Consider the following 25,886-nt stretch of genomic DNA (forward strand, 5'->3'; position numbering starts at 1 on the left):
ATAATCAGTCATCCTTTAAATGGCTCCAGGTTTACGTTTCCTCATTGCAGTTTTCCATGTTGTTTTTTAAACCCCAATCTGAGTCGAGTGCTTGAATTCTAGCAGGTAGTCTGGCTGAGACCAACAAAAAAAAAAAATCGCTCCTCAAGTGCACCTTTTTCCAGGCATCATGTAGGCCTAATCATGCAGCACTTATCACCTGCGTTGCCCTGTCATCACAAATCAGCAGATGGTTTCAAACTTACACCGACTAGGGCATTGCAATCATGGTAAAAGTTCTTAGACATTCAAAGTCTAAAGAACGTTTACCGTACTTACAAAGAGATAGCTTATGGTTTTCTGTTGATAAGCTAATTGATTGGGCATTGCAGACATCTCATATTGCTATAGGAAGGCCATTCCATGTAAGCAGTGATTGAAAACGTGACAATGTTCAGCCTGACTGAATAAACGCTTGTGCATATCTCCTGGCTCTGAACAGAGTTGCATTAGTCAAAAGGTCTCAGAGTTTGCTCAACTTGTTCCTCAATTGCAATAAAAAGTTGGGAATAAAAAACAATAAAAGTGTTCAGATTATAAGAGCATTTTATATTTTCTTGATATGAACATTGTGTTGAATTTATCATGGCACTGAATGTATGCATGCTTGTTAAAATCATAGGATCTGACAGAGAGCTCACAAACATTAGAAAGTAAAATATACAGAATACACATCCAGTCCCAAAAGTGTACTAATTCATATTATTATATCATAGTTGTTATGCATGCTTCTTAATTATATTAGGATATATTTGGCTCTTTACTTGATGTAACAATGTATATCTCCCCTCAGTGGTACAAATAAAGGTATTCCGATTCTGATAAAGGAGAGAAGGGAGTTGTTGAATTACTCACAAATATAAATGCTGATTGACATTTACTACATAAAAAAATACATATGCATGACCTATTTTTAAGGTTAGGTAAACTGATTACATGTACATAACCCACAATAAGGAAGAAAATGAATGAACCAGTAAAATGAGCCTCAAAGTGTAATACAAACAGATATTTCCACTTGTCATGTTAGGAAAACCCAAATAACATCAATGGTGGCTCTATTATATTCAAGTGTGACAGTGTGACAGTGAGCAAGCACTCACAAGAGCAGTGTCCTAAAACTAAATGGCTTTCAGTCACCATTAATTTGATTATTTACACGCATGCTTTTACTCACTGTGACATGTCAACATTTCTCAGGAAAAGACCTATTTTAAAACTAAAAACTCTTTAGACTTTGTGCCACTGCCCTGCTTAGTGCCTAATGTCCCGCTAATGGTGGTAGAGGTAGCTAATGGCTGGCTCTGGATTTCAGTGTATTGTTATGCAAATGTTTAACAAGATTGGATCACATTCCAGGTCATAGCAAATGAGCGATCTTAACCTGAGGATTTCTCCCCCCAGATATTGTGAATTAAAATCAAGGGTGACATCGTCTGGAAGAGAGCTAGTAAACGTAAGCTGATTTACATTATGATTTGTCCTATTTAGCAAAAATAACTATTGGTAGAGTAGATGATAAAGAAACAAAATGTTCAAATGTAAACGTGTTAATTGTAGTCCTTGTTGAGAACTTGAAAAAAAAGCTGATTGAAGAAGATCTTTTTAAGTCAATAAAAATGTGGTATTGGTTTATCGTACATTTCTTGTATTGTGAAAGCTCTGCAAAATAACAGGCCAGAGAATCCAAACAGTTTGCTGAGAGATGCTAAAGAATTAATGGAGTTGAGGGGAACAGTAAAGAGTTGTCCTTATAATTAATGATAAGAAATAATAAAGAATTATTTATTAGTGCTAGGTGCGAATACTCTCAAGTGATTCAATGGGAAACTCTATCCTCAGGTTCTTTAACCCTTGTATTATGTTAAGGGTCAATTTGACCCATTTCAGTTTTTGTGTTGACCAAAGTACTGGTTATCCTTTCTTTTTCTTGATGAAATTTGGTGACTTTTCATCATCTAGGGTCATGAACTGGTGTGTAAAATCTGGACACTCTGATGTGTAGTGGAATGTCTGTGCAGAGTTTGTATACAAAGATGATGTTGCGGGTCATTTTGACCCAGACCCTTTAATGTGGGTAAATAGCTGTTCAGATCCAAAATAAACATGTCTCTTTGATGTACTTTTTACTTTGATGTACAATTGTTTGTATTTTGATTGCCTCTGAGACCCAGAGCCAGGTGTGTGAAGAGAGGGAACTTTCTCACACTTGTCCTTGTCACTGTTCTCATGTCATCTTTTTGACAAACTCACCAAAAATGAGCTCCAGAAGGACGGCAGCTGAGGAGGCTTTATCACAGATTTTGAACTGGGATAGTGATGTAGAGGAAGATATTTCAGAACCAGAGGATCTTTCAGAGACAGAGGACAATGTTATTGCTGATCCAGATTGTCAATTTTCCTACGATGAGGAGGATTCAGAGGACGAGTCTGCCGTTGTTCCTCCAACAGATGAAAACCAAGGAATGCAGCAATCATCATCCACAGAGGGGACATGGGCATCTAAGGACGGTAATATAAAATGGTCAACATCACCACACCCAAGCCGAGGCAGACTGTCATCTTCCAATGTGATCAAAATGACTCCCGGTCCTACAAGATTTGCTGTCACACGAGTTGATGAGATTCAATCAGCATTTCAGCTCTTCATATCCTCACCAATAGAGAGGATTATACTGGAAATGACCAACTTGGAGGGGAGACGTGTGTTTCAAGAGAAATGGAAGCCACTGGATCAGACTGACTTGCATGCTTACATTGGAGTTCTGTTATTAGCTGGAGTGTACAGGTCAAAGGGAGAAGCAACTGCAAGTCTATGGAATGAAGAGAATGGAAGGCCAATCTTTCGTGCAACAATGTCTCTGGAGACATTCCACATGATATCTCGTGTGATCCGCTTTGACAACCACGACACCAGAGCTGGTCGACGTGAAAGAGACAAACTAGCTGCGATCAGAGATGTGTGGGATAAATGGGTTGAAATTTTACCTTTGTTGTACAATCCTGGTCCCCATGTTACTGTAGATGAGCGCCTTGTTCAATTCAGGGGGCGCTGTCCTTTCCGACAGTACATGCCCAACAAGCCCGCCAAGTATGGCATCAAAATATGGGCAGCCTGTGATGCAAAATCCAGCTATGCATGGAATATGCAAGTATACACTGGAAAGCTACCTGGAGGAACATCTGAGAAGAATCAGGGGATGCGTGTGGTGCTGGAAATGAGTGAAGGGCTGCAAGGTCATAACATCACATGTGACAACTTCTTTACATCCTACCGCCTTGGAGATGAACTTCAGAAGAGAAAGCTGACCATGTTGGGAACAGTCAGAAGAAATAAGCCAGAACTTCCCACTGAAATTCTGAAGATGCAGGGCAGACCTCTGCATTCCTCAATATTTGCTTTCACTGAGAAAGCAACAGTTGTTTCATACTGCCCAAAGAGAAACAAGAATGTTCTTGTAATGAGTGCAATGCACACAGATGCATCTCTGAGCACAAGAGAAGACATGAAGCCACAAATGATCCTGGATTATAACTCCACCAAAGGAGGAGTTGACAATCTGGACAAAGTCACAGCAACATACAGCTGCCAGCGCAAGACAGCCCGTTGGCCTTTGGTGATTTTCTACAACATTGTGGACGTGTCTGCTTACAATGCCTATGTCCTGTGGACTGCAATCAACCAGAAATGGAATGCCGGCAAATTGTACAGACGTCGGCTTTTCCTGGAAGATCTCGGCAAAGCACTTATCACTCCCAAGATCCAGACGCGAGCCAGGCCAGCTCGATCCCCAGCAGCTGCAGCTGTCATTGAAAAGGTCAAGCTCAGGTCACCCGACCAACCTGCAGCCTCACCCAACCCAACCTCACCCAACCAACATCCAGTGGACACAGGTGGAAAGAAAAGGAAAAGATGCCAGGTCTGTCCCTCCCGAGAGGACAGTAACACAAGTACCTCTTGTGTGAAATGCAAGAATTACATCTGCAGAAAGCACACAGTAACATTCTGTCCATCATGTGGAGAACATTGAAAATGTTGAAGAAAAATGTGGAGAACATTGAAAAGTTGAAGTTCGCTGGGATGAAGTTAAAGTTGAAGTCAAAGTTAAAAAGAAATGTGTTCATGAAGAGGGAAAAACGTAGCCCTTGTGCTTTCTTTGGTCAAGGAAGGAGGAAGGGAGGAAGGAAAGAAGGTAGGAAGGAAAGAATGGAGAAAGCAAGGAAGGAAGAGAAGAAGGAAGGAAGGAGGAAAGAATGAAGGAAGGAAGGAAGGAAGGGAGAAAAGAAGGGAATAGAGGAGGATGAACAGAGAGAAGGAAAACAGGATGAGAAGAAGGAAGGAGAGAGCATGGCAGGAGGAAAGAAGGAGGGAAGAATTATCATTTTGAGCCGGGAGGAGGACAAGAGGATTAGACTAAATAGTTCTTAAATATAGTGTTGGAATTAAAAATGTATTGTATGTCACTTTTCTAAATGTTTATGTAATCTAAAATAAAGTTGTTATTGGTTTAACCTGTTTTCTTCACTGTTTTGAGTGCATTTACACAGTATGGGTCAAAATGACCCGCAACATAATCAATGTAATTTTTTTTCAACATAATACAAGGGTTAACATCAGTGAAAGACCTGAATAGTTATTCATAAAAGTGAGCAAAACCTTTTTAATAGGCCGAGTTAATGCATTATTCAAAAGTGATTCAGGAGCAGCTTATTATAGACTGTTATCAAAGTATTACGCTGTTGTACTTCTGCGAGGTTCTCTCCCCCTTGATGACACCCAGACAAACAATACAGCTCACAGAGAAGGGAAGTGAAAAACTTTTTGGCAGAGCGCTGGGACTCCAGAAACATCCATCTCATCATGCCAATCAAACTATAGCGAACATTTGAACCAAAAGTGGATTGCTCTCCGCCTCCGCTGCTTGTACACTACATCACCTCGAGGCATCTTACTGCCCTTAGAAGCCGCGTATAGCAAACTTTACTCCTCTCTCTTGTTTGTGGATCAAAGCCACCACTTGCAACATAAATGTGCGGATATGGCACTCTGATTACTTCAATAATACATGAGAAATCTAATGAACACATTCAGAAAAAGGCACGTCACCCGTCTGAGCGACGCTGAGCGTTGATTAAAGTTTGGCTGTTTGGCATTTGAATAATGAACAAACACTGTGAAGAAACGGCAGCTATTAACCTTTCCACGAGTCCCTCTTATTCTAAGCCGTGGCATATCAGGACGTTCCAATTCCTGATTTCCATTTTCCACTACATTAACCTTCTTGAACAGATTCCTACAGTGTCCCCCATCAACAAGAAGGTGTGACAGAGGACTTTTAGTTATGAGCCACCCAACAAGGTGATGTACGATCGATGTCGCCGCCCTTTTCTTACCATTCAGTCAACTGCTTTAAGTCTCAAAAGACGCAGGCGATATATTCACTTCAAAAAGACATAATGGAATTAGGTTGAATAGAAATGTTCACATTTAGTGTAACACGAAATAATTATATTGTGTTACGTCTAACCATCACATCGCTCAGTAAATTAGCTTTCACATTTTAAAATCCACAATGCAAATAAGATGGTGTCCACCCATCAGAACTGATGTCAGAAACGTATGCGTTAATTGGCCTCACTGTTGATTGGTTGTTAGAAGTGTGACTCTAGCAAAAAGGCATTTAATAATAATATTGTGAATGTATTAACCACAAACTGAATAATAAACTAAAGTACTTTCATAGCGTACAAAATTGTCCTCAACAAAAATTGTATTTGTCTGTTGCTGTTTATTTCCTGTATGCTTATTTTTCAGAGCTTAAGAAGACAGTAGTATGCTCAGCTTGAAATCTGTTTTCACAGTTGACAGCTTTTATAACTTACCATTCTGCTATTTTGATTGTTAAAAATAAACTGTGAGCTTTTCATGAGCTTCGGTTAAGATTAACGGTATACAGATTATTACAAAACTAAATACTGTGCGTTGCTTTCACAGCACTGAGGTGGTAAAATGGGGTGTCTGCATGTCTTGCTGTGCCTCCAAACTTCTGTTTCCTGTTCAAAGAGTGCTCTTTGTGTTTTCCTGGCATACGTTTCAGCTTCCACTAAGCATCTAAAATGTTGCTCATGGAGACGTTTATTGTTTTGCTTCAGGAAGCGGTACTTGGTTAAAAAAAAGACACAAAACTAAAGCTTTGATATCTTACAACTTTTTTGCCAACTACTAGAAATCCATGCTAGTAATTAAAGAGGTTTAGCTTTTTTCTCCAATAGATGAAAGCAAAACCGAACCTGTTCTCTGAATCACTACTGCCTCTTTGTTAAACGCTACCTGTAAAGTGAGTTGTACTTCATATAACCATCCCTCTGCTTATTGTAACATATCTCTTAACAGTGTATATTCAGTCATTCAATGGCAGACAGTAGCAGCAACTGAGTGTATAAAAGCATCTGGGAGTAAACATTTATCGTAATTATCCATTTGAGAACATTAGTATCTATAAACCTAGAGTGCTTTTACTGGAAATATAAAGAGGATGATATGTGGTATGATGAGTTTAATTCCGCTCAACTATAGGGGGGCCTGCTGCGAATAGATGACAGTGACACCTACAGTGTGCTCACGGATAATAGCATAACAGAAATGAAGCACCATCTAAATGCAGCCAGGCGGAACTGAGATGTCTGGTGAAGCTGGCAAAAAATATGTCAGGTGTTGTGCTAATGTTCAGCATATGGTCACAAGAGAAAAGTGTGACAATCAACAGCAGAGAGGTGCAAACTTCTCTAAACAACTGCATGGGCAACCATCTGTGGGGTATTTCACTAACAGGAAAATTGAAAATGGTTTTAAGACTCAATTCAGATTTTCAATTATCCTCCTATGAAATTAAAATGTGCAGTTTTACAGCTTGATTTCTTTTTTGCAAAATGATTGTAGAACCAGACAGTTTGATGATAGATATCCAACGAATTACTCAATTCCAGGAAGCTTCAACTATCTTTCTAATGATACTAAAACATGTGGTTTCCTCAAGGTTCAAAATAAAATCAGATGTTAAACAGGAATAGGGAAGTGTTGTTTAAGGACATTCTTGGGGGATAATTAGTTTCATCAGTTTTTGCAATCATTGGGATATCCTCTCAATAGAAGTGTGTTAAGGGTTGGAGCCTGGGCTCAGCCTGGGCTCAGCCTGGGGCTTTATTCTTGCTTAAATAGGCAGTGTGCAAGCAGCTCTCAGAACTATAATAACTTTGGAGGAAGGGTTGAAAGAAAAAACATTCCTTTTAACAATGTGCTGAACTTCTCAAATGTCTTTGCTCCATCCGTTGAAACTCCCTGGAAACACTGAAAAAGACAAAATAATTGAGAAAACCAACTCTCTTATGTATAATACATGTTCCATGTTGATATGAGACTCAAGTTAAAGAAATATCCAATAGCTGACCTTCAATTCAAGAATACAAAACTGTCAAAAATACCTGAGCAATCTTAGATGTTTGCAAACGCTCAACACAATTACATGTTATTGATTAGATATTCACTTTTTAATTGCTATTACAGTTTTTTTGCAGAACCTACAGCAGCTGCCATCAACTCTATCTTTCCTTCACCTGGTTCGCTTTACTCGGCTCTGCTGTTGCCGACTTGGCTCAGTGTCTGTTTGTACGTGTGTAGGACCTCATCCCTGACACAGAAATCAGAGAAGATGCCACAGTGTGATAACGAATGACACCAAAACGTTAGAAATTACAGATAAGAGAACCGGTAACATCAGAGCACGTCTATAAAGTCTTAAAGTACTGCTTGGTTTTGGTACTCACCCCCAGTCCGCGAGACTGCAACAGCAAGCTGCCTTTACTGCAGTCAGGCCGTCTTGCTGTTATTTATTATTTAGTTTGTTCAGTTGCTACGACCGGTTTCATCAGTTTTGTTTTTTGCTCCAGAAAACATCTATGTAAAGTTTTGCAAGTCTGACATTTCATGTTGTGTTCTCTGCATATTTTGGGGTATTGCAAACCAAGATTACATACCTATATGTTTAAATATTCAACAGACTGCTCCTACTTAAAGGATCCACACATATTCACTGTCAACTTACTTCATTATTTGTGGCATCTCAAAGTACATCTCAAATGTACGATTTCTGATGGTGAATCCTTCATTATATAAATCATAAAATATTTACTACATGGTAGAGGTTTTATGGTAATTTCTGTAACGTGAGCTTGGGAGAATTACATCTGGCAAAATATAAGCAACATTTGTATCATGTCCATGTACCTTCCTTTTATAGTTAATTTGCCATGGCGGGGTTTTTTCACACTGTGTTTACGATAGCTTAACACGATAAGAATTGAATTCACATTATGTTAAAGCTCAGACCAACCAAGGCAATGCTCATCTGACGTAGACAAACTGTGCTTCTAGGTCAGCTTTTATACCATGTTACATAGTAGCTTTGCTTTATTATGATTACATGTGCCAAGCATACAAGAGCTATATTTAACATGGTTATGACGATCGTTCATCCACAGTAATCTCATTTAGATTTTCTTTGTACAGTGTGTAGATGATTCACATGGTGTGTTTACTGGTGTGGTCTATGGGTGATATCTCAGTCGCTCTGAGACAACGATGAGTATTGAGTCGATTTTGGTAATGTTAATTCACGTATTTAGGTAATGGTCTGGGTCTTCAGGTTTCCAACAAAGGTACTACGAACTACATATCGAGGAATTTAGTTTTTATTTTATACTCCTATATTTTTATCAACTCAAGTCAAAAACTTCTACCTCTTGTCAATGCTTTAATGACCTTCGTGCAGTTGGGGTCAATGTAGTTCAACTTCAGCCACATAAACTTGCAGGTTAATCAGTCCTTGTCACAATAATTCTCTAAGTTGCCAGAGACATCAGAGCTGCTCTCCAGATAGGAAGTAATACCTAGCTCTGCACATTGTCAAACTTTAAGTATTAAATCCCTGATAGATTTTATTGTTGAGTCTCACCATTCTCACACTGCAAATTGTAAAATCCTTTCCTTTACAAACTCCGTCAAGCTCAGACAAGCCAAGTGTACCCTGCCTGCCCAGCATGAAGTGACAGAGTTGAAGTAAAGCAGAAATGGCTGAATTTAAAAAATGAAAAAGTTGGATCTCAGAGGAACGCACAACAGATGGAACAAGAGCTCATTCCATAAAATGTCAACGTATCCCTTTAGGCAGTTGTTCCATTGTTCAGAAAATAGCAATTTTTGTTTTAATTAGTTAAGTACCTATAACTTTTACATGACATTACTTCTCTGCAGATACAGTGTAATACAAGGTTTACTGTATCACAACAACTGCCATTTCATTTGGTGAAAACAGGTCAAGAAAACCACATGCCTTGCTAATATTTTGGCTCACAGTGGAAATGCTTCTCTTGGGAACATGCTGATTTTGGGTCTGTGGTCCCCTCTGATTCATTCATGTGCCTTTGGCGATGTCTGATAACACTGCCATTGTTTGATAGCATTGGAACACACAAACACACACAGTCACAAACACACACACACCACTGCTGTAGGAGGGGGACAAGTGTCAGCTGGAGGCATAGAAAGATAGGCCGCCCCCGCTACACAGTTAATCTTAATGAAAAACGAGTCTGCCTCCAGACTGGGTACTTTGGCTGACATCCATTGATGTTCTTTCCTATGCATTTTTTCCCTTATTATATTTATACATTTTTTTATAAAGCATCATGAGCTTAAATTGAATGTATTTTCAATTGTTTAAAATATTGCTCATGAATCTCCTTTCCCCTCGGACTATGACATTGTGCGAGTTGAGTCAGCTGCTAAACTTTATCTGAAATATAAATTATGAAGTTAGCTTTTGTTTGATTAATGAATCATTAAATATCTATCCAAAATCAAAGGTAACAGAGGACAAATGTGTGCCTATATGTATTGTATTTTTGAGCGTCACATTTGAGCTTTTAAATGACTTATTTAACTTAATTGGTTATGAACAATTTGTTGTTCATGTTCCTTTACTAATTGATCTATTCTTTCTATTCCGTACACGTACTCTTATAAACAATTATACCAGAGTACAGTATTTATTGCAGGAAACGTCATTCCTGCAATAAATACCAATCAATCAAAAATCATCTTCTAATTTTAATGGGTGTTGAGGATTTAATTGCTGTGAATATTAATGTGAATGAATGAATGCTGTGGCTTTTTTCTAGGCAGCTGCTCTGGCTGTTGTTCTTAGATAAAGAAAATATATAATGAGGAAAAATATTTTGTATAACGAGTCAAAATTAAGAAAGAAAATGAACAGCCAATTATGGAAACTTCCTGTTCGTACTTTTCGTGATTGCACTTTTATGTTACTCTACAAACTAGACTTGAGATTGAATCCAACTGCATGCATTCACTCACACTTGTTATGCTCCAGTGTTTCAATTTTAACCAGGGCTCTCAAAAATGAATTATTTTTCAGGGGTTGTTATGTTGTTTCAAAAGAAAAAAAACATGCATTACTAGCAGCCCAAAAACCAGGGCCAGTTGCATTCTAAGTGCACCTAACATATGACATAGCCTCACAAGTAATATTTGATATAAGAGGGAAAAAGACCGGTTCATGCTTTTATCATTATTTTCCAGAAACCTTTTTCTTCAGCAGATTGAACACTCCAGTTTTTGCTGCACGTATACAATAGACCTAGAAGCTATCTACCCATCAGGCCAGAGTGTAACACATGCTGAATTGGTTTCCACTCCTACTGTAAACAAGTGCCTCGAGCTGAGTCATGACCTCTTGCGCCTGTCAAATGTTGAACTTGGTGCTGTGACTTCCAATTTGCTCGTCTCATTGTTGCAGCACGAGGGGACAGGACTTGTCATGACTGGTCTGCAGACAGAAAGGCACGGAGTTCAATGCAAGTGTCTTGTCCCTCCGGTGAGTTCCTCTGGCAGGGCTTCCCTTTGGTGGTCTGGCATGACATTGAACATTAAGCATTCTGACTGCAGAAGGGAGAAAGGGGGTTTGACACTTTAGCCCCGAATGGCCAAGGGCTTGGACACTTAATTAAGTCCTCACAGTTGTGTTCACCCATAAATGTAAAGTATTACTGACATCAGACTAAGTTAATGGACGAGCTTGTCAGAAGGGGTCCTATTAACCCCACCCCAACATAATACCGCTGGACAAATATGGCAGTTTTTAGTTTATACATGAACAACATCCCCCAAACGGATATACAAACATTGCAAGAACTCGGATCATTGCCTATAGCTTGTGCCGATTTAGCTAGGACTTTATACCCTTTAGTGCCTTTTAGAGGAACATCACTGTTGCTTGGGGTTTGCTAATTTGCAAAGTTGTTTAGTTTAATACAAATATTAGTTTAAAGAAACAAATTAGGCATGATTTACTCGCTTCTTCAACAACTGTTTAAGCAACTTTCTATCCTTGATCTGCATGGTAATTGCTCTTGAACCAATAAAAAAAACTTGACGACAACATTATCCCAAGGAAAGTTGGTCTTAGGAGAACAAGAGCTGAGAGCAGAATCATTTCAGGGACCTTGAAATGCTGTGAAGCAGATCAGAAAAAATAGAATGATGTATGTGAATCAAATCTGCTGTCTGAAAGGAAGCTATCATAAGTCAAGCAGTAAGTGTCAAGTCTGTGTTTCTGACTTGTTGAGATGTTGGACTTTCTGAGAAGCTTAACGTATTTCATGACCAGAATTGTTTTTAAAAAACAGCACAACAGGGGATATACCTTAATTCTGCAAGCTGATTAGCCCTTGGTTATGTTATTTTACGTTAGCACATAAGAGATAAAATAATCTACGATAAGAAGCAATCCACGTAGTCAAACCCCCACACACACTGCTGGCAACAGTACTTCTGATGTGCAGGCTTCTAATTGGATGCTACCTGATTACAATCACTGGTTTCATGACGGAAAGTCTTCATTTGAAGCTTTGTTGACGAGGTATTTGAAATCTTATCGGACCATTGCAGAAAGATCATTGGTCTATCAAAACACCCACCCACCATCTTTCAAGTCAACCAAAAATCCTTATATAGGCCTAAAGCCGGAGAAACAACCTACAACTGGTGTCTGTGTGTTGTGTGTGTAGTCATAGTTGCAGGTCTAAACCAATTATGTGCCACAGACAAGCCTTTTGTTGCACTACGACAAACCAATTTCCTGAATCTAAGGCAGTAAAATGACTTATCACTTCTCTTATTCGGTCTCCTTAGCATACAAGTAACACATTGTGCCTTTTGAAATAAGCAACATTTGTAATCTAAATAAATCAATTACCATCTGCACACACACAACAAGGTCACTGAATTCACAATTTTTGCAAACTCCACTGGTTTCAATAGCCAGGGATCAAAATACTGAGGCAAACCAGCTTCGTGAAGCAAGGATAGTTGTTAGGTGAACTAAATTGAAAGGTTCCATTAAATAGAAGGCGCCTCATCAGGTCTGAATAATAATGACATTGGTCGCCATCTCATAATAAGTCTTGGCTTTATATGGTAGACAGATAGAGCAGCCCAGGCTGAAATTGAATTTGCTTCATTTCCTTCGGCTGTCTAATTCTTTTGTGCACTTCTCTACTTGGCATTGATTGTTACAATACTAGGTGCATCTAGGCTAACTTCCTTCCATGGTTGCAGACACACATATATGCACACACACACACACACACAAATACAAAAAGGAGCTTCTGTGCTTACAGAAGAGCATCAAGGGAAAATGACTTCGAGTTTATCCAAAAATGTTAAAAGCTTTTTTCCCCCATGTTCAGGTCGACCTCAAATTTTCAAAAACACAAAAATAAACCGATTTAGTTCTGAGATGGTGACCTGCACGACATGTTTTGCCAGATTGTGCCAAGTGCAATCAAACATGTTAGGCGAAAAGACATGAATGAATGAAGGTGAATGGCCCCGTCTCATTAACAGTCATTTTAATTGGGGTGAGCAGAAGGCAGAGTAGACTGAACCACAACACTTGCTTTCTGTCCAAGTTTTTTTTTTGTCTTGAGTTTGTCTGAGCTTCTTTGGCATTAAGCATTCTGCATTCAGGAAAAACAGTTGCATTTTGTGTTTCAATGTTGGACCCAACAAGTGAGTATTTTAGCTAATTAGAGACATTTGGGTCTGGTTCAGGCTCTGACCATAAGTCATGGCATTCTTGTCCAAGCTCCGGGACTCTTTTAGTGCCAGTAATGCCTTTCTCTTTTTTTTCTTGGACAGCTGCAGCAGCTTTTGCCCCCAGATTAGCACTAATGTCAATAATGATCACACTCGTAGAAAAACATTCAAGATGGTCGAGCCAAGTCGTAAGTACCACTTTGTGTAACATGTCTCTGAGGATGGGGAAAATCCATAATTGGAGAAAACAATTGACTGTGATCTTCTGAACAAGTGGATATGCAATAAATTGTGTGCACTGCGTACAGCACAATTATCCAAGGCACAATGTTTAACTGTCGTGCAACTCCCATTAATGATGCAGACTCCTCCAGGTCGAATCTGTAGCATGCACATAACTGTTTTGATCTGCATGTGTAGCCTTTACAAAACACCATAGCACAGAGACGTGTCACAACCCAAAGTTTATATCCAACATATCAAAGTGTCAAACATATCTTGATTCAATCATGGAGGAAAGTTGTGTGGGATGTGTTGGAATGCTTTGCATTTCTGGATATATCATATGACATGATAAAATATAGGACCAGACTTATCATATTTGTACTGCATTCAAATAAAATGCGTCTGCCGTCGGTGTTGGGCTGGGTTTGGGATTTGAATGATATTTCTTCAAATCTAAAGTCAGTCTTGAAAATGATTGAATCAAAATCACATTTGTGTTCTGTCCACAACTTTGCATAAATTGACCTGATCTTTCCACCAGAGGTTGTTGAAGTGGTGACATGTATCATTTACCTTTGAAATCCACTTGTCAGAGTTCAAACTTTGCAATGGCAACATATTTTTCTGCATATCCAACAAAACAAACAATGTATTGTAAGATACCAGAACTTCTGTATGTTGATAACATGTCATGATAAGGTTATGTGGCCAATGACGTTGGCTATGTCAAAGTGTTAGCTGGGCCTAGAATGATGTACGTGTCAAAATAATTGTGGTGTGCCAGGGCATTAAGAAAAGTAATGTTCATTAACTAAAGTTTATAAAATCCGCCACTGGCAACAGACTAATGATGAGAAAGTAATGGCTCAAGTTCAAAAGCTGACTTTGATTCAGATACTAATATATACATAATAAGACAATCACACAAACAGGAGAGAGATTTGATAAGTCAGCACTGGAGTGCAGAATCCAAAAAAGAACTGGGATATGGCATGAAACAAAGAGAATTGAGAAGATCTTTAAATCAAGACTGTTAATAAAACAAATTGTGTCACTGAGAATGGATTGCCTAATCATATCCTGGTTTAACAAACTGCAAATAATATTTGCTCCAAACAGCCATATGTGTGTGAAAATGTTTCATATCACCTTCAATTTTAAATATTGTTATCAATGATTGATATGGCAGGGGGGGAAACGGAAGGGCAGTACATTCTCACATTAATTGGGTCATACCTGAAGTGCGGGGAAGGAATTTGTAGTGAAATCCCATACTCCTGAGAGTGTGTGCTAAGTTCAGATAAGCCTCCACTGCGTGGATTCTCCATCTTATCTTGAGCCTGCAATAGGACTGTGAGATTGAATAATCTGGGGAAGGTGAGGGAGCAATAGTTCATGCATCCATAGGCTCTTAGAAGCAATTTGACAATACTTCCACACTCTAATAACTGTGGCAAGCCCCCTTGCTGTCAGTCAAGGATGCCAAAATAAGAGAAGGTTTCTACTTGACATCTACTAATAACTATGCAGTCTGTTGTGTGCCGTGTAATGTCAAAGTCATCAGACCTGGTTTTTTCTACACAATGTCAGTACATCATTCCCTACATGATTTGTGAAATGGCAGCACTTTTAAGCATTTGGAGATCTTTCACAACCTTTGAACAAACAATACTTCTCTCTTCAGTACTCTGAGGATGATGGGAGGATGATGGAAATCATTTTTAGAAATTGTGTATTGTGGTGGTTAATGTAGAGTGCTTACTGTAGGTTCTCAGTCAATATTTGACAAAACTGAAAGAGATTAAGAGCTTCCACCATCAGGGATTTGTATATTTAAAAAAGAGATAAGTGATTAGTTTCAAAAATGGCAGTATTTTCCAAATCCCCAAAATGTCCAGGTTGTTCAGTTTATTGTAATCTTAATAATGAATTATTGTTAGACTTAAATCAACAGTGTGTTTATGATCAATAGTAACTTACCATGAGCTTTTCAGAGAATTCAAATTTTATGTGAGAAACAAATTGTGGATCTTTAGAGGTTCGCAACAGTCTCTTGAAAACTACTGGAGGTTTCAACCTGCATGCCCAGAGAAAAAAATACAGACAGACACTCTGCTTTTTTTGAACATTAAAGATTAGAGATCAAGAGTAAGAGGCTATGAAGTGTGAGCAAAGGAGCGGAAATTGAACCTCACTGCCATAGCACCAGTCAATCAGATAAATAATGGTATAAACGAGTTTTGCCCCTCACATGCATAATTCATCTTACATTTAGCTTTAGATCGCTGTTTTCTCTCAGAATGACTTTGCTGCTTAGGACAAATAGTTGTGGGTTTAAGAAAACGATGGGAATTCTTTGTTCTTCTGTTAACCAGGCTACAGGTTTTAACACAGAGGGCTATATTACATCGTTCCCATGAAAGCCAGAGAGTTGGATTTCTGTGCACAGATCACTTTTTGTTCCCCTTTGAACCTAGATTGTATCAGTACTTCACATGGCAAACCTGATTATTCCACACATGGATCAAGGTCATAAGTGTATTACTCTAAGAAGCAACCTTTAGTAACACTATATTGGAGTTCAAACACAATCAGCATTACTTTTCTGTGGGTTAGGGTTTCCCAATTCCAGAACAGCACGACTAACACCATTACTGAATCACTTAATTTGTCACCAAATAATATGTTGGTTTTGACTTTGGATTTTATTTACCCTCACGGTTGTGAAAGATCAGACTGAAGATGTTTCAGGGCTGATGGATGATGCATCACAGCCAGCCAGCCAGCCAGATACCACTGATATATAGAACCAGTGGGAGGTGCAGCAGAGTCACCTGGGTGGAGGAAAATAGAGTGTTTTCTTCTAGCTCCACAGTCCTTGGCAGGTGTAGAGGCAGCTCACTCACAACTCCACGGACCACCTGCTGCCAAATCTGATTTAGTGCAGGGAAATATTTTCTCCCTGAGACCCTGCCTTCGGTTTAGAAGGCCAGGCCACATGTTGTGAAACGAAGTAGGCCGCCAAACTAAACGGGTTGTCATTTGCCCACACTGCGTGGCTATTGATTTAGTGCTTCTTGCTGCTGGTTTCCTGGAGGGGACTGCGAGCTCAGAGAAAAAAAAAGCCGGCATGCTCCATCAAAATAAAGGTTTCCCAAGCCAGACCTCCCATGAGGCTCCTACTACTGGCATTAGGCACCATCAGGGTTGAATAAGTGATCAGCTAATACACCAGTGATGACTTTAATTGAACATGTGTCATCCCATAAAGGGGCTTTTCCACATCGTCATATTCAGTTAAATTACTAATTTTATTATCAGTTATTTTCCATGTAATAACATTATATAGTTAGCATTGCATTATTCTGACTGAAGCACTCACTATATCATGAAATAAGTTACAGTGGGTTTGCAAGAGATTAAAACAATTCAGTGCTGGTAAAACCAATCACCTGTTGGTACTAGTGTAAGGTTGCAACAAAGGGCTTTACAATTACTCAAAATGTTATTGCAATATTTGCCTCCAAGTATTAAAACAAACAGTGTGGCTGAAATTGACATTTAAAATGAATGCTCTGCTCATAGAAACCACAGCATATCAAGTCAAGTCAAGTGCTTTCTAAGCTAAGAGACAGCAGCCAGGGGCCAACGGAAAGGCTTTGGCTTCACTTTTGGACAGCTGTCATGACGCTCCTCGCACACCCTGCAGCAGCAACCCGTTAAAAGTCTTTCCAGGATATTGAAAACACAGGACAAACTCCCACACACAAGTTCAGATACATACAGTACACTCAATCTGAACCACAAATTCATACTAAGAACTAAGCAGCTTTACCTTGTGTCTGGGTTTTCCGTCACACAAAAAAACATTTCAAGTCTGACACGCATGCGATGGGATAAACACTTTCCTCGCAGCAGGACTTACTGGCTGGTAAGTGCTAACCACCAAGTCATTGGGCCATAGTCATTCAGACTGTAGTGGATTGATGTTATCCAACTTTGGCATTGTCTCGAGATGCAAAAGCCATCACAGCTCAAAGGAGTACGCACATCCAGACCGAATCTCAGCAACGTCCTAGCACGATCGGATGATAAATCAACTAAAGTGACAACTGTAACTGCGACTTAATGCTCTGTGAATTCTAATTCAAACCATTTGTCCCTTTTACTTGCATACATTTCACAATGGGAGTTCAACATGAATGTATGCAAAAACATTACCATCTGTGCACATTAAGAGCACAATCCTTCATCTTAGAGAATTAGTGATTGCTGTATGAATAAAAAACGGTAAGGCTAAGGAAACACAGAAGCATGAAAATGAACAGATTTTTTGCTCTCTCCAACCGAATTGTTGATTCCAAAGCATTCAAGGGTTTGAATGGGGAGTGGAGGATATCATTGAGCCAGCTATCAAAATGCAGCGTCATATCAAAACATAAAGATCTCTTTTTTTTGTAAAAGCACTTGCTGCAAATCTCAAACCAACTCCAAAGCTTCATAGCCAGCAAATTAAGATGCTGGTGCACTTCAATTACTTCAAAACAAGATCATAATCCAATGTTAATGCAATCTGTGTGTGTGTGATTAGTGCTGGTGGCCGAGGTGCAGACTGGCTGCACATTGCATATGATCAACCCATTACCCGCTGCCAGGGCTGGTTAAGGAAATAGACTTATAACAGTGCTACCTGATGTTGCTGCCCACTGAGACAGAGGGAGATATCACATTCATTTACCAGCCTCCAATTAGTGCTGAGCCTGCATCATCATCAATTCACATACTAATTGTCCCGCGTGGCTCGCATAGTGTACCACCATCTGTGCAGAATCTCTAACTCTTGGGCAGGTTATTATTTTTTGGGATCGGAGGAAAGTGAGTATGGTTGTAAGGCATCTGCAGGTTTACATATCTGCCCCAGTAGGGCCAAATTATTTGGTAAAATGACATGTTTGTAATATAACATCAGTCTTTAAAAAAGTTATTGATTAAAGCACGACTCAACCTGAGGTATGTCATTATAATTGGCAATGTAATTTTCTTTCCTGTGCCCTTTTCATTGTTTAGTGTCATTTCCTTTCAAATGACTCATTAAAAGTAGGCGTCACATTGAGAGCTTTCTAGGGATACAACAGAAACACTTTTTTCCGCATAAAACATCAATGCTAAACGTCAGGTTTGCAGCTCCTCAAAATCAAAGAGCAAGGTTTTCTTTGTAGCTGCCATTTTGTGTTTATGATCAAAAATCTTACAGCGAAAATACCATCACAGAAAAGGTCAACATTTCTACCAACCGTTACCTCAACAGACCGGAACGTAAAGCCGCAAGACATAATTTCTCTTTCATTCTCTGAGGGTTGTTGAAAGTCTCACTGGGGAGCAAAAGAAATCACAAACTGAGGCAGAAACAGAAGTTGATAAATTGAAAGAGGAAATGAAGAGACTTTATCACACCCAGTAATACATCACAGTTTATTCTACAACCCGATAACAGGTACAAGTCTTTTCTTACAGTGCAGGTAAGTACATTTCCAATATTTCTAAAGAAGACTGGCTAATTGTGTTGAGATTAAGTGTTTTCCAGACTTAAAACAGAGTGATCAACAGCCAGGCAACTTAAAAATATTCTGTCAACACACGTTTCATAAGATTGCAGTGTGACCCAAGCAGCTGCTGTGGCAAACCCCTAAACAGAGAAGGTGAACTGAGTTTAGGAGACACCGTGAAATGTAAACTTAATTGTTTTCAAAGCTAACATGGAAGAAAGGTGGCTAAATAACAGTCTGTACTGGTTTGATGGAGGCCATATTGCCGAGCGATCATGAAAGAAGAAACTATTTCAACATGTCAATGTGAAAGACTTTAGAAGTGAAACATGTCTATTCGATCTCTGCATTTAACCAATCCCGGCTCCCAGTCCAAATCCATACTGACTGAGACACTGCCTCAATACATTTAAATATATCAATGTTGTAGACGGGTATCTCCATCTTACAGCAGAGGGCTTAAACTCAAGTAAAATTGAGATCAATTATAATTTGACATGACTACACCCATTAGCAATACAGATGTCAAACGTTTTGATTTTGGCCATTGTTAATCAGAACCTAGCGTTTATTCAATGCTTTTCAAATTCAAACGTGTGAATATCTAGGAATTAAATCAAGATTCAACCTAAATATAACCACAACTGATACGTTTTTTTGTTCAATTTTCAATGATATGAGAAATGTATAAACTTTTCCGGCATTTCATTGTCTTCCACATCATTGTTTGTGAAGATCCGTTCATATGTTGTAAGATGTCAGCAGGCTTCATTTCGACCTGGCACCAAGTCCGATCACGCACCCATCCAATCCAATCCGTTTGCTTGCTGCAAAGTAAAATGATTCAATACATCCAATAAGCTTTTCGCTTTCTTTTCATTTCTTTCATTTGAAGTTGGTTGTGTACGGCCATCCCGGGTCAGTCAACCCCATTTCAAGTGGCTCTTCTTCAATCTATACCACAAATTTCCTCAGCGGTTTCTCCTTTCAAAAAGTCACAGACGTGAGATTTGCCGTTTCGCAAAAACACAAAAGAGAATAAATCCTTCACAACGATAACAAACCTCATTGTGTGAGAGAGGATTATTTACAATAAGGCCGAGTCATTGTTAGATCTAGATTGTTGTTTCAAGATATCGCTCTAGGTGTCATTGGACGGGATGATTAAACTTTTCAAGAGCTCTAACAAACCATTATTCCATCGATTCACAGGAGTGCAAAACTCTATCCATTATAAAAAAGGCTAGAAAATATCTCACATTCCTCGCTCATGAGTTTGAACCATGAACATTAGTGAGAAGGCACAGACAATAAAGCTGGACATTAAAAATGTCATCCTCCACTCTGGCTCCACTGACAGGCTTTAGACCAATAAGCACAAATGTCTGAAGGATAATGCTCGCATTAGTGCTTGATTCATTCACTGTCCCTATTCGTAGCCCTCTGTGAAACAAAGTGAATATTACCGTGTGTGCATTACATCCCGCTCGGTGGAATCCTTTGTACAGGGAGCAAATGCACAGCATAGATCACCAAACAAAACGCTTATAGGAAAGGCTCTGATTAGCCTCATGATTATCCTCCATTCAAATCATGGGGATTAGTCCACTATTATGAATGGCACCATTAACCTCGGTACATTTGTGAATACAGCTTTCTCAAATATGTTCCTTTGTCTGATGTAACAATGGAGATGCAATGTGACCATGTGGCGCGGGTTAGCCCGGATATATTTATATATATTGATTTTCTACCTTCTATTGGGTTAAAGTGTGAGCTGAAGACATGGTCATGCCTGTGATGTTCATCACTGCTCAAAGACAATTAAGGAGTGAGAACTTAAGGGTAGCAGAGGGTAATCCTTTTACCAGGCTCCCTCTGGGCTTTCCACTGGGTTGCTTGATTCAGGATATTGACTCCAACCACTCTTGTCTAGCCCCAAAATTACCTATTGATTTACCCTTTTGACAGTTGTTAGTTGGAAACTTAATCACAGCGACCTACATTGTCATATAAAGTGCATTGTTGTCTGGCACTAGCTGCTGGTTCCCCTTCGGTGTCAGTGCTGTAAGTATTACAGCTCGCACAAACATGGAAAATCAATAGCTGTAGTATACCGGCTCAGCTTTGCTTACAGATGCTTAGACCTGTATGTAAATCTTTTATATCGATCTTTGACAAAACAGAATGATTATTCCAAAGCAATTTGTAGTATGTCGTCCAAATAATGAATTGTCTGCACGCATACTATTGGCACCACCTTTTTCTAATAAATCATTTCATATTATGCTTTTGTTGTGGCTCCAAAATGTAATTTCTATCGGCAGCTGTTCGGCACAGAGGCACAGTTGTTTACAAAAAAGACAACAAACTAAGATCGTATAACAAAACTCATTCAAATTCAGACATCTTCAGGCTTTACCATCAGTTTATCTTTCTGTGTTAAAGTAAGATCTCATGGAGGCAAAGTGATCGAAAGAAATGGCACTCAACTCTGACACCGGATCATGCCCTTTGTTTTCAAGTGTTTGTAAGCAAGACCGAAAACCCTACTAGTTCCCACCAAGGTGACACAGACCTTTGTCCTCAGACCTCACTTGTGGTGAACAAGGAAAATATAATGTTTCCTGCATGTCACCAAGTTTGCTTATCAATAAAAAACATCAAAAGGGAAATATGGATTTGAAAGGAAAATAGGTACACTGTAAGATGGTGCAAAGGGTTAGAAGAATGACATGTGAAAAATCATTATCCATCCAAACAAAGATTGTGATGGGGGTTAAAACGATTTGAACCCCCATAGATTTTTCAAACGGGCCAATGCTGTCAAATATGATTGCACTGAACTTGACAATTTAACAATATGTTCAAATTAAAAATCAGATTTTTCAACCAGCAGACAATGCTTGCTCGTCACACTTGGAACAATGCAGTGATTTGTGTGTCACAGGTTATGCAACAAAATGGCACAATGTACTTTTTGCCATTTCATTTTCAGAGCATTCTGCAAAAAAAAAGTCATGCCCTTCAGTTTTTCCACAATAGAACCTTAAAAAAGAACCGTGTTAAAGGCATGTTCACCACCTTCTGCTGACAATCCCTGAACGCAATGTTTTTAGATTTGTATGCAAAAGAAGAAGAAGAAGAAGAAGAAGAAGAAGAAGACATACTTTTATTAATCCCTTACAGGGAAATCGCTTTCTGTACTCTGTTGTGTTGACACACATTAAACACACAGAGGATATACATGCACAAACACAGAGGAAATACATGCACACACAACCACATGCAGAGGAGAGGTGGCAGAGCAGAGAGGCAGCCAGGTACCCGGCGCCAAGGGAGCAGATAGAGGTTAGGTGCCTTGCTCAAGGGCACCTCGGCAGTGGCCTAGGAGGAGAACTGCCGAGGTGCCCTTGAGCAAGGCAAAGTTAGTGTGGATCGTATTTCTGATTTCAACATAACGACTTACATATTAACATTCTACCACTGTCAAACAGAGAGCAATGAACAGGTGAACAACAATAATTTCACAGAGCCAAATACTGTGTTGGAAATACAAGCTCATGCAGTATTACTACATGTATCATGCTATTGTGTCGAGTGCAGTCACATGTAAATCTCAATAAGGAGGAGCACTTTTTCCCAAATGAAATGCTACATTTAAATTAAACATGTTGATATAGAAAACCTTTGGAATTATCACAAAACATTCACTGCAACATTTCATTGCAAAACCCTTCCTGGGCAAAAGGTGTTCATGTGCAAATTATAAAGACGCACAATCCCCTAAGGACAAAAGATACACAACCCTGAGAAGAGTTTCTCAAGATACAGAACAACAAGGAAGGCCAAACTAGCATCAACACTCAATGGTGGCCTTAAACTCTTCAAATACAAGAGTCTATAATCAACGCCGGATCAGCAGGTCTCTGCCAGTAAGCACTGCTTACTCATGCCAATGTACATACATCCTCAGACACGCCTAATAACATTAAACCAACATAAAATGTACTCGCTATAGCTAGAAAAGACCTCTTATCAGCAGTGAATCATATGACTGAATATGATTTTCAATTAAAAAAGCAATTTATGGTAAAGTAAAAATAAGGATCTATATTTTATAAATAGAGAACATAATTTTGCAAATACAAGCACAGCTCACTGACATTAAAATATGTCAGGAAACTGATTAAAATTGGGTGCCATCAGACCTCTTTGATTAGCATAAATAGCTTGATTTCCATGATTCTGTTGATAAAGTAAATGACATTAACATTCAGTGGATCCCCCTACTGATTAACACCTACCACATGGTTAGACCTCTTTTTATGCAACTCATCTGCAGGAATTTGTTGAGCCTGATTTTAAATGTTGCTCTTATTAGATGTTTTGTGTAGGTCTGTACGAGATGTCTGATGACTCATTTTAACTGAATGAATCACTAAAATCATCAAAAGGGCCTCAACTGCTCTTTGACCACTAGACGTGCGAAGATTGCATGCTTTCAAATGCTTTGCAAATGAAAGTGTTCAGAAACTTTTGACAGGCCTTTCATCTACTCGAGTACCGTACATGTTGGAGTGTTTTGATTTACCACTGTGTTTTGTGAATACTACTTTTTCGACAACTTGTTTTTATGGAAGTTGTAACATCATTTGAACCAAAATCAAATAAATGGTTAATTCATTTACAGCATTCACTAAAGGAGGATATGTTCTTTGTCTTGTGTTACAAAAATTAAGTTGCTTTAAGAAAAATAGCCAGACTTTTGTAAAGGCTGTTGTCAAGTTGCTAATCTAAAGGAGTTACTGTGACATTGAACTTGTCAGTCATACATGAAAAGCAGCGCCGAGGGAGATTTGTGACAAACAGTTTGTGACTGCTGAGAAACGCCTGGTGGAGCCATTCAAATAAAGATGAGAAAATTAAGTTGAAGGTACAGCAGGGAAGAACCTGGGGAGTTGGGGGTGATATTTCTAGGAGTGATATTTCTAGGAGTGAATGGTCGAGACTATCACACTTTGTCTGTGTAATGACGAGTCCGATTTTTTGTCAAAATGTAAACATTAAAAAGGTCACCTATTACACAAAATCCACCCATTCATGTGTTTTATACTTAAATATGTGTCCCCTCTGTGTTAAGAGGTAAAAAGGTTCCCTTTCTTTAATCCTGATCGATTCATATGAAAACCTGTCTGAAAAATTGAGCGGATCAGATTTTGGATACGTGGTGATGTCAATGTTATCTGGGGTTGTGCAACCATAAGCCAATCACCAACCGTGGGTGATGAGACCTATAATGTATCGTTGAGTATAATAGGGGACCTTTAAACTATATGCAACTGAGATGGCAATTGCTTCAAGGATTCAATATGGGTTTCAAGTCCTCCAAATTGTATATACAAATATTAAAGTGACAGTACTTCAAGTTTGAAAAACATAACCGTGAGCTCATCTTACTGAAAAGATAGTATTTCAGGGTGTTTGATGTTTATAAGTGACTGACCTACAGATAACTAGTTATAATTAATTAAAATGAAAGGCAGCAACATACAGAAGTGCTTTTACAAATATGAAATTCATTTAATTTGAGCTATTTTATAACCAGTGTAAAGTACAATGCTGGATTACCACTGCACACTTAAACATGCTCATTTCTATAAGTGGGAAAAAGCTCTTTCCACCCATCCCAACATTAAACATTTATATTGTTTTCCTTATTTTCTGCAGCAAAGTCTCAGCAAGTCTCGATGTGCACCAATGTATGTTTTCCCTCCCTGCTGGATCTTATGTTTTTTATATCCATTACCGCAGGCATTAGTGGGGTGTTTGCACTCTGCACTGAAGCTTGGTGGTGTAATAAACTGTTAATTTTTCACTCTGCCTGACAGAATATCATTAAACTCAGCTATAAAACGGAGAGACGCCAAATAAAAGCTTGCCATTCTTATAATAATTTGCTGCACACGTTTGGTAATAACAATAATTATACTACTTGGGGGCAAATGCAAGCACACATTCCTGTGTCGATGCTGCAACGGTGTGATGGTGTTGAGTAGATGGTGAGAATCTGTGTAACGGGAGCAACGTCAGTCCATTGCTCAAATTCGGATTTTCAGTTGGATAAGAAAGGAGGTTCTAGTGCTAATAAATACATTTTTTGAGCATTTTCATTTGGAAAATAGCCTTTTTCTGGTATTGAAACACTAGATTCAACCAACCCTTTTATAGTGAGTTTGTGGGTGATTCATTTCCTCCATTTACTCAGGAAACAGGTTGCTCCTGGCAGCCCGGGAGGTATGGAGTGAAATGGAAAGCTGGTTTGGAGAAAATATCTGTCCATCTCCAACCACGGAGATTACTGCCGTGACAGCTGTTGTGGCGAACGGCTTACAGAAGTACCTGCAAAGAGATGGCCATGATAAAATAAATTACCTGTGTGATGGCTGACGGCTTAAGAACACTGCCTGATTTCATTTTATTTTTTTCCCCTCACTAACAGAACGGTTATCTGATTTTCCATGGGCTAAATACAGATTAAGAGGTTTTTAACTAAATGTGTTTCTCATTTTACTCAATTTATGAGGTTGTGGGCCTCTAATGTTCTATCTAAACATTAAACCAACCCTCCAGATTATACCAGAATAAATAGGTCTCTAGCCCTGTTCAGATTCTGCATTGTTTACTCTGTGCTCAAAGCCCAGTCTGTTTCTATAAAAACTCTGGGCTTCATGATGTCTGATGTGACCATGTGGTTGTGGTGCAGTGTATTCTGCTCCAACCTCTCTTTGCACACTCAGCCTGTGGAGCTGAGGTTTAAAAGGGAAAGGCCTTATCAGTGTCCTCCAGGCTCTACACCTCCACTGGAGTCGGTATCGTCGGGGGTTAAGGCAGGGGGAAAA

The 25,886-nt window shown here is 39.0% G+C and overlaps 1 protein-coding gene and 1 long non-coding RNA gene across 2 annotated transcripts in view; one reads left to right on the plus strand and one right to left on the minus strand.

Annotated features, from left to right (window-relative positions):
- The window catches only part of LOC134862209 (uncharacterized), a 53,517-nt gene that overhangs the window by 17,037 nt on the left and 10,594 nt on the right, over positions 1-25,886 (minus strand). The gene's annotated exons all lie outside the window — the stretch shown is intronic.
- LOC134861458 (piggyBac transposable element-derived protein 4-like) lies at positions 1,893-4,649 on the plus strand. The gene is made up of 2 exons (XM_063878679.1): positions 1,893-4,232; positions 4,312-4,649. The coding sequence occupies exon 1, from the start codon at positions 2,298-2,300 to the stop codon at positions 4,068-4,070; it is 1,773 nt and encodes a 590-aa protein (XP_063734749.1). The 5' UTR covers positions 1,893-2,297; the 3' UTR covers positions 4,071-4,232; positions 4,312-4,649.

The sequence above is a fragment of the Eleginops maclovinus genome, chromosome 3 (genome assembly GCF_036324505.1).
Source record: "Eleginops maclovinus isolate JMC-PN-2008 ecotype Puerto Natales chromosome 3, JC_Emac_rtc_rv5, whole genome shotgun sequence".
In the NCBI taxonomy this organism is placed as follows: Eukaryota; Metazoa; Chordata; class Actinopteri; order Perciformes; family Eleginopidae; genus Eleginops; species Eleginops maclovinus.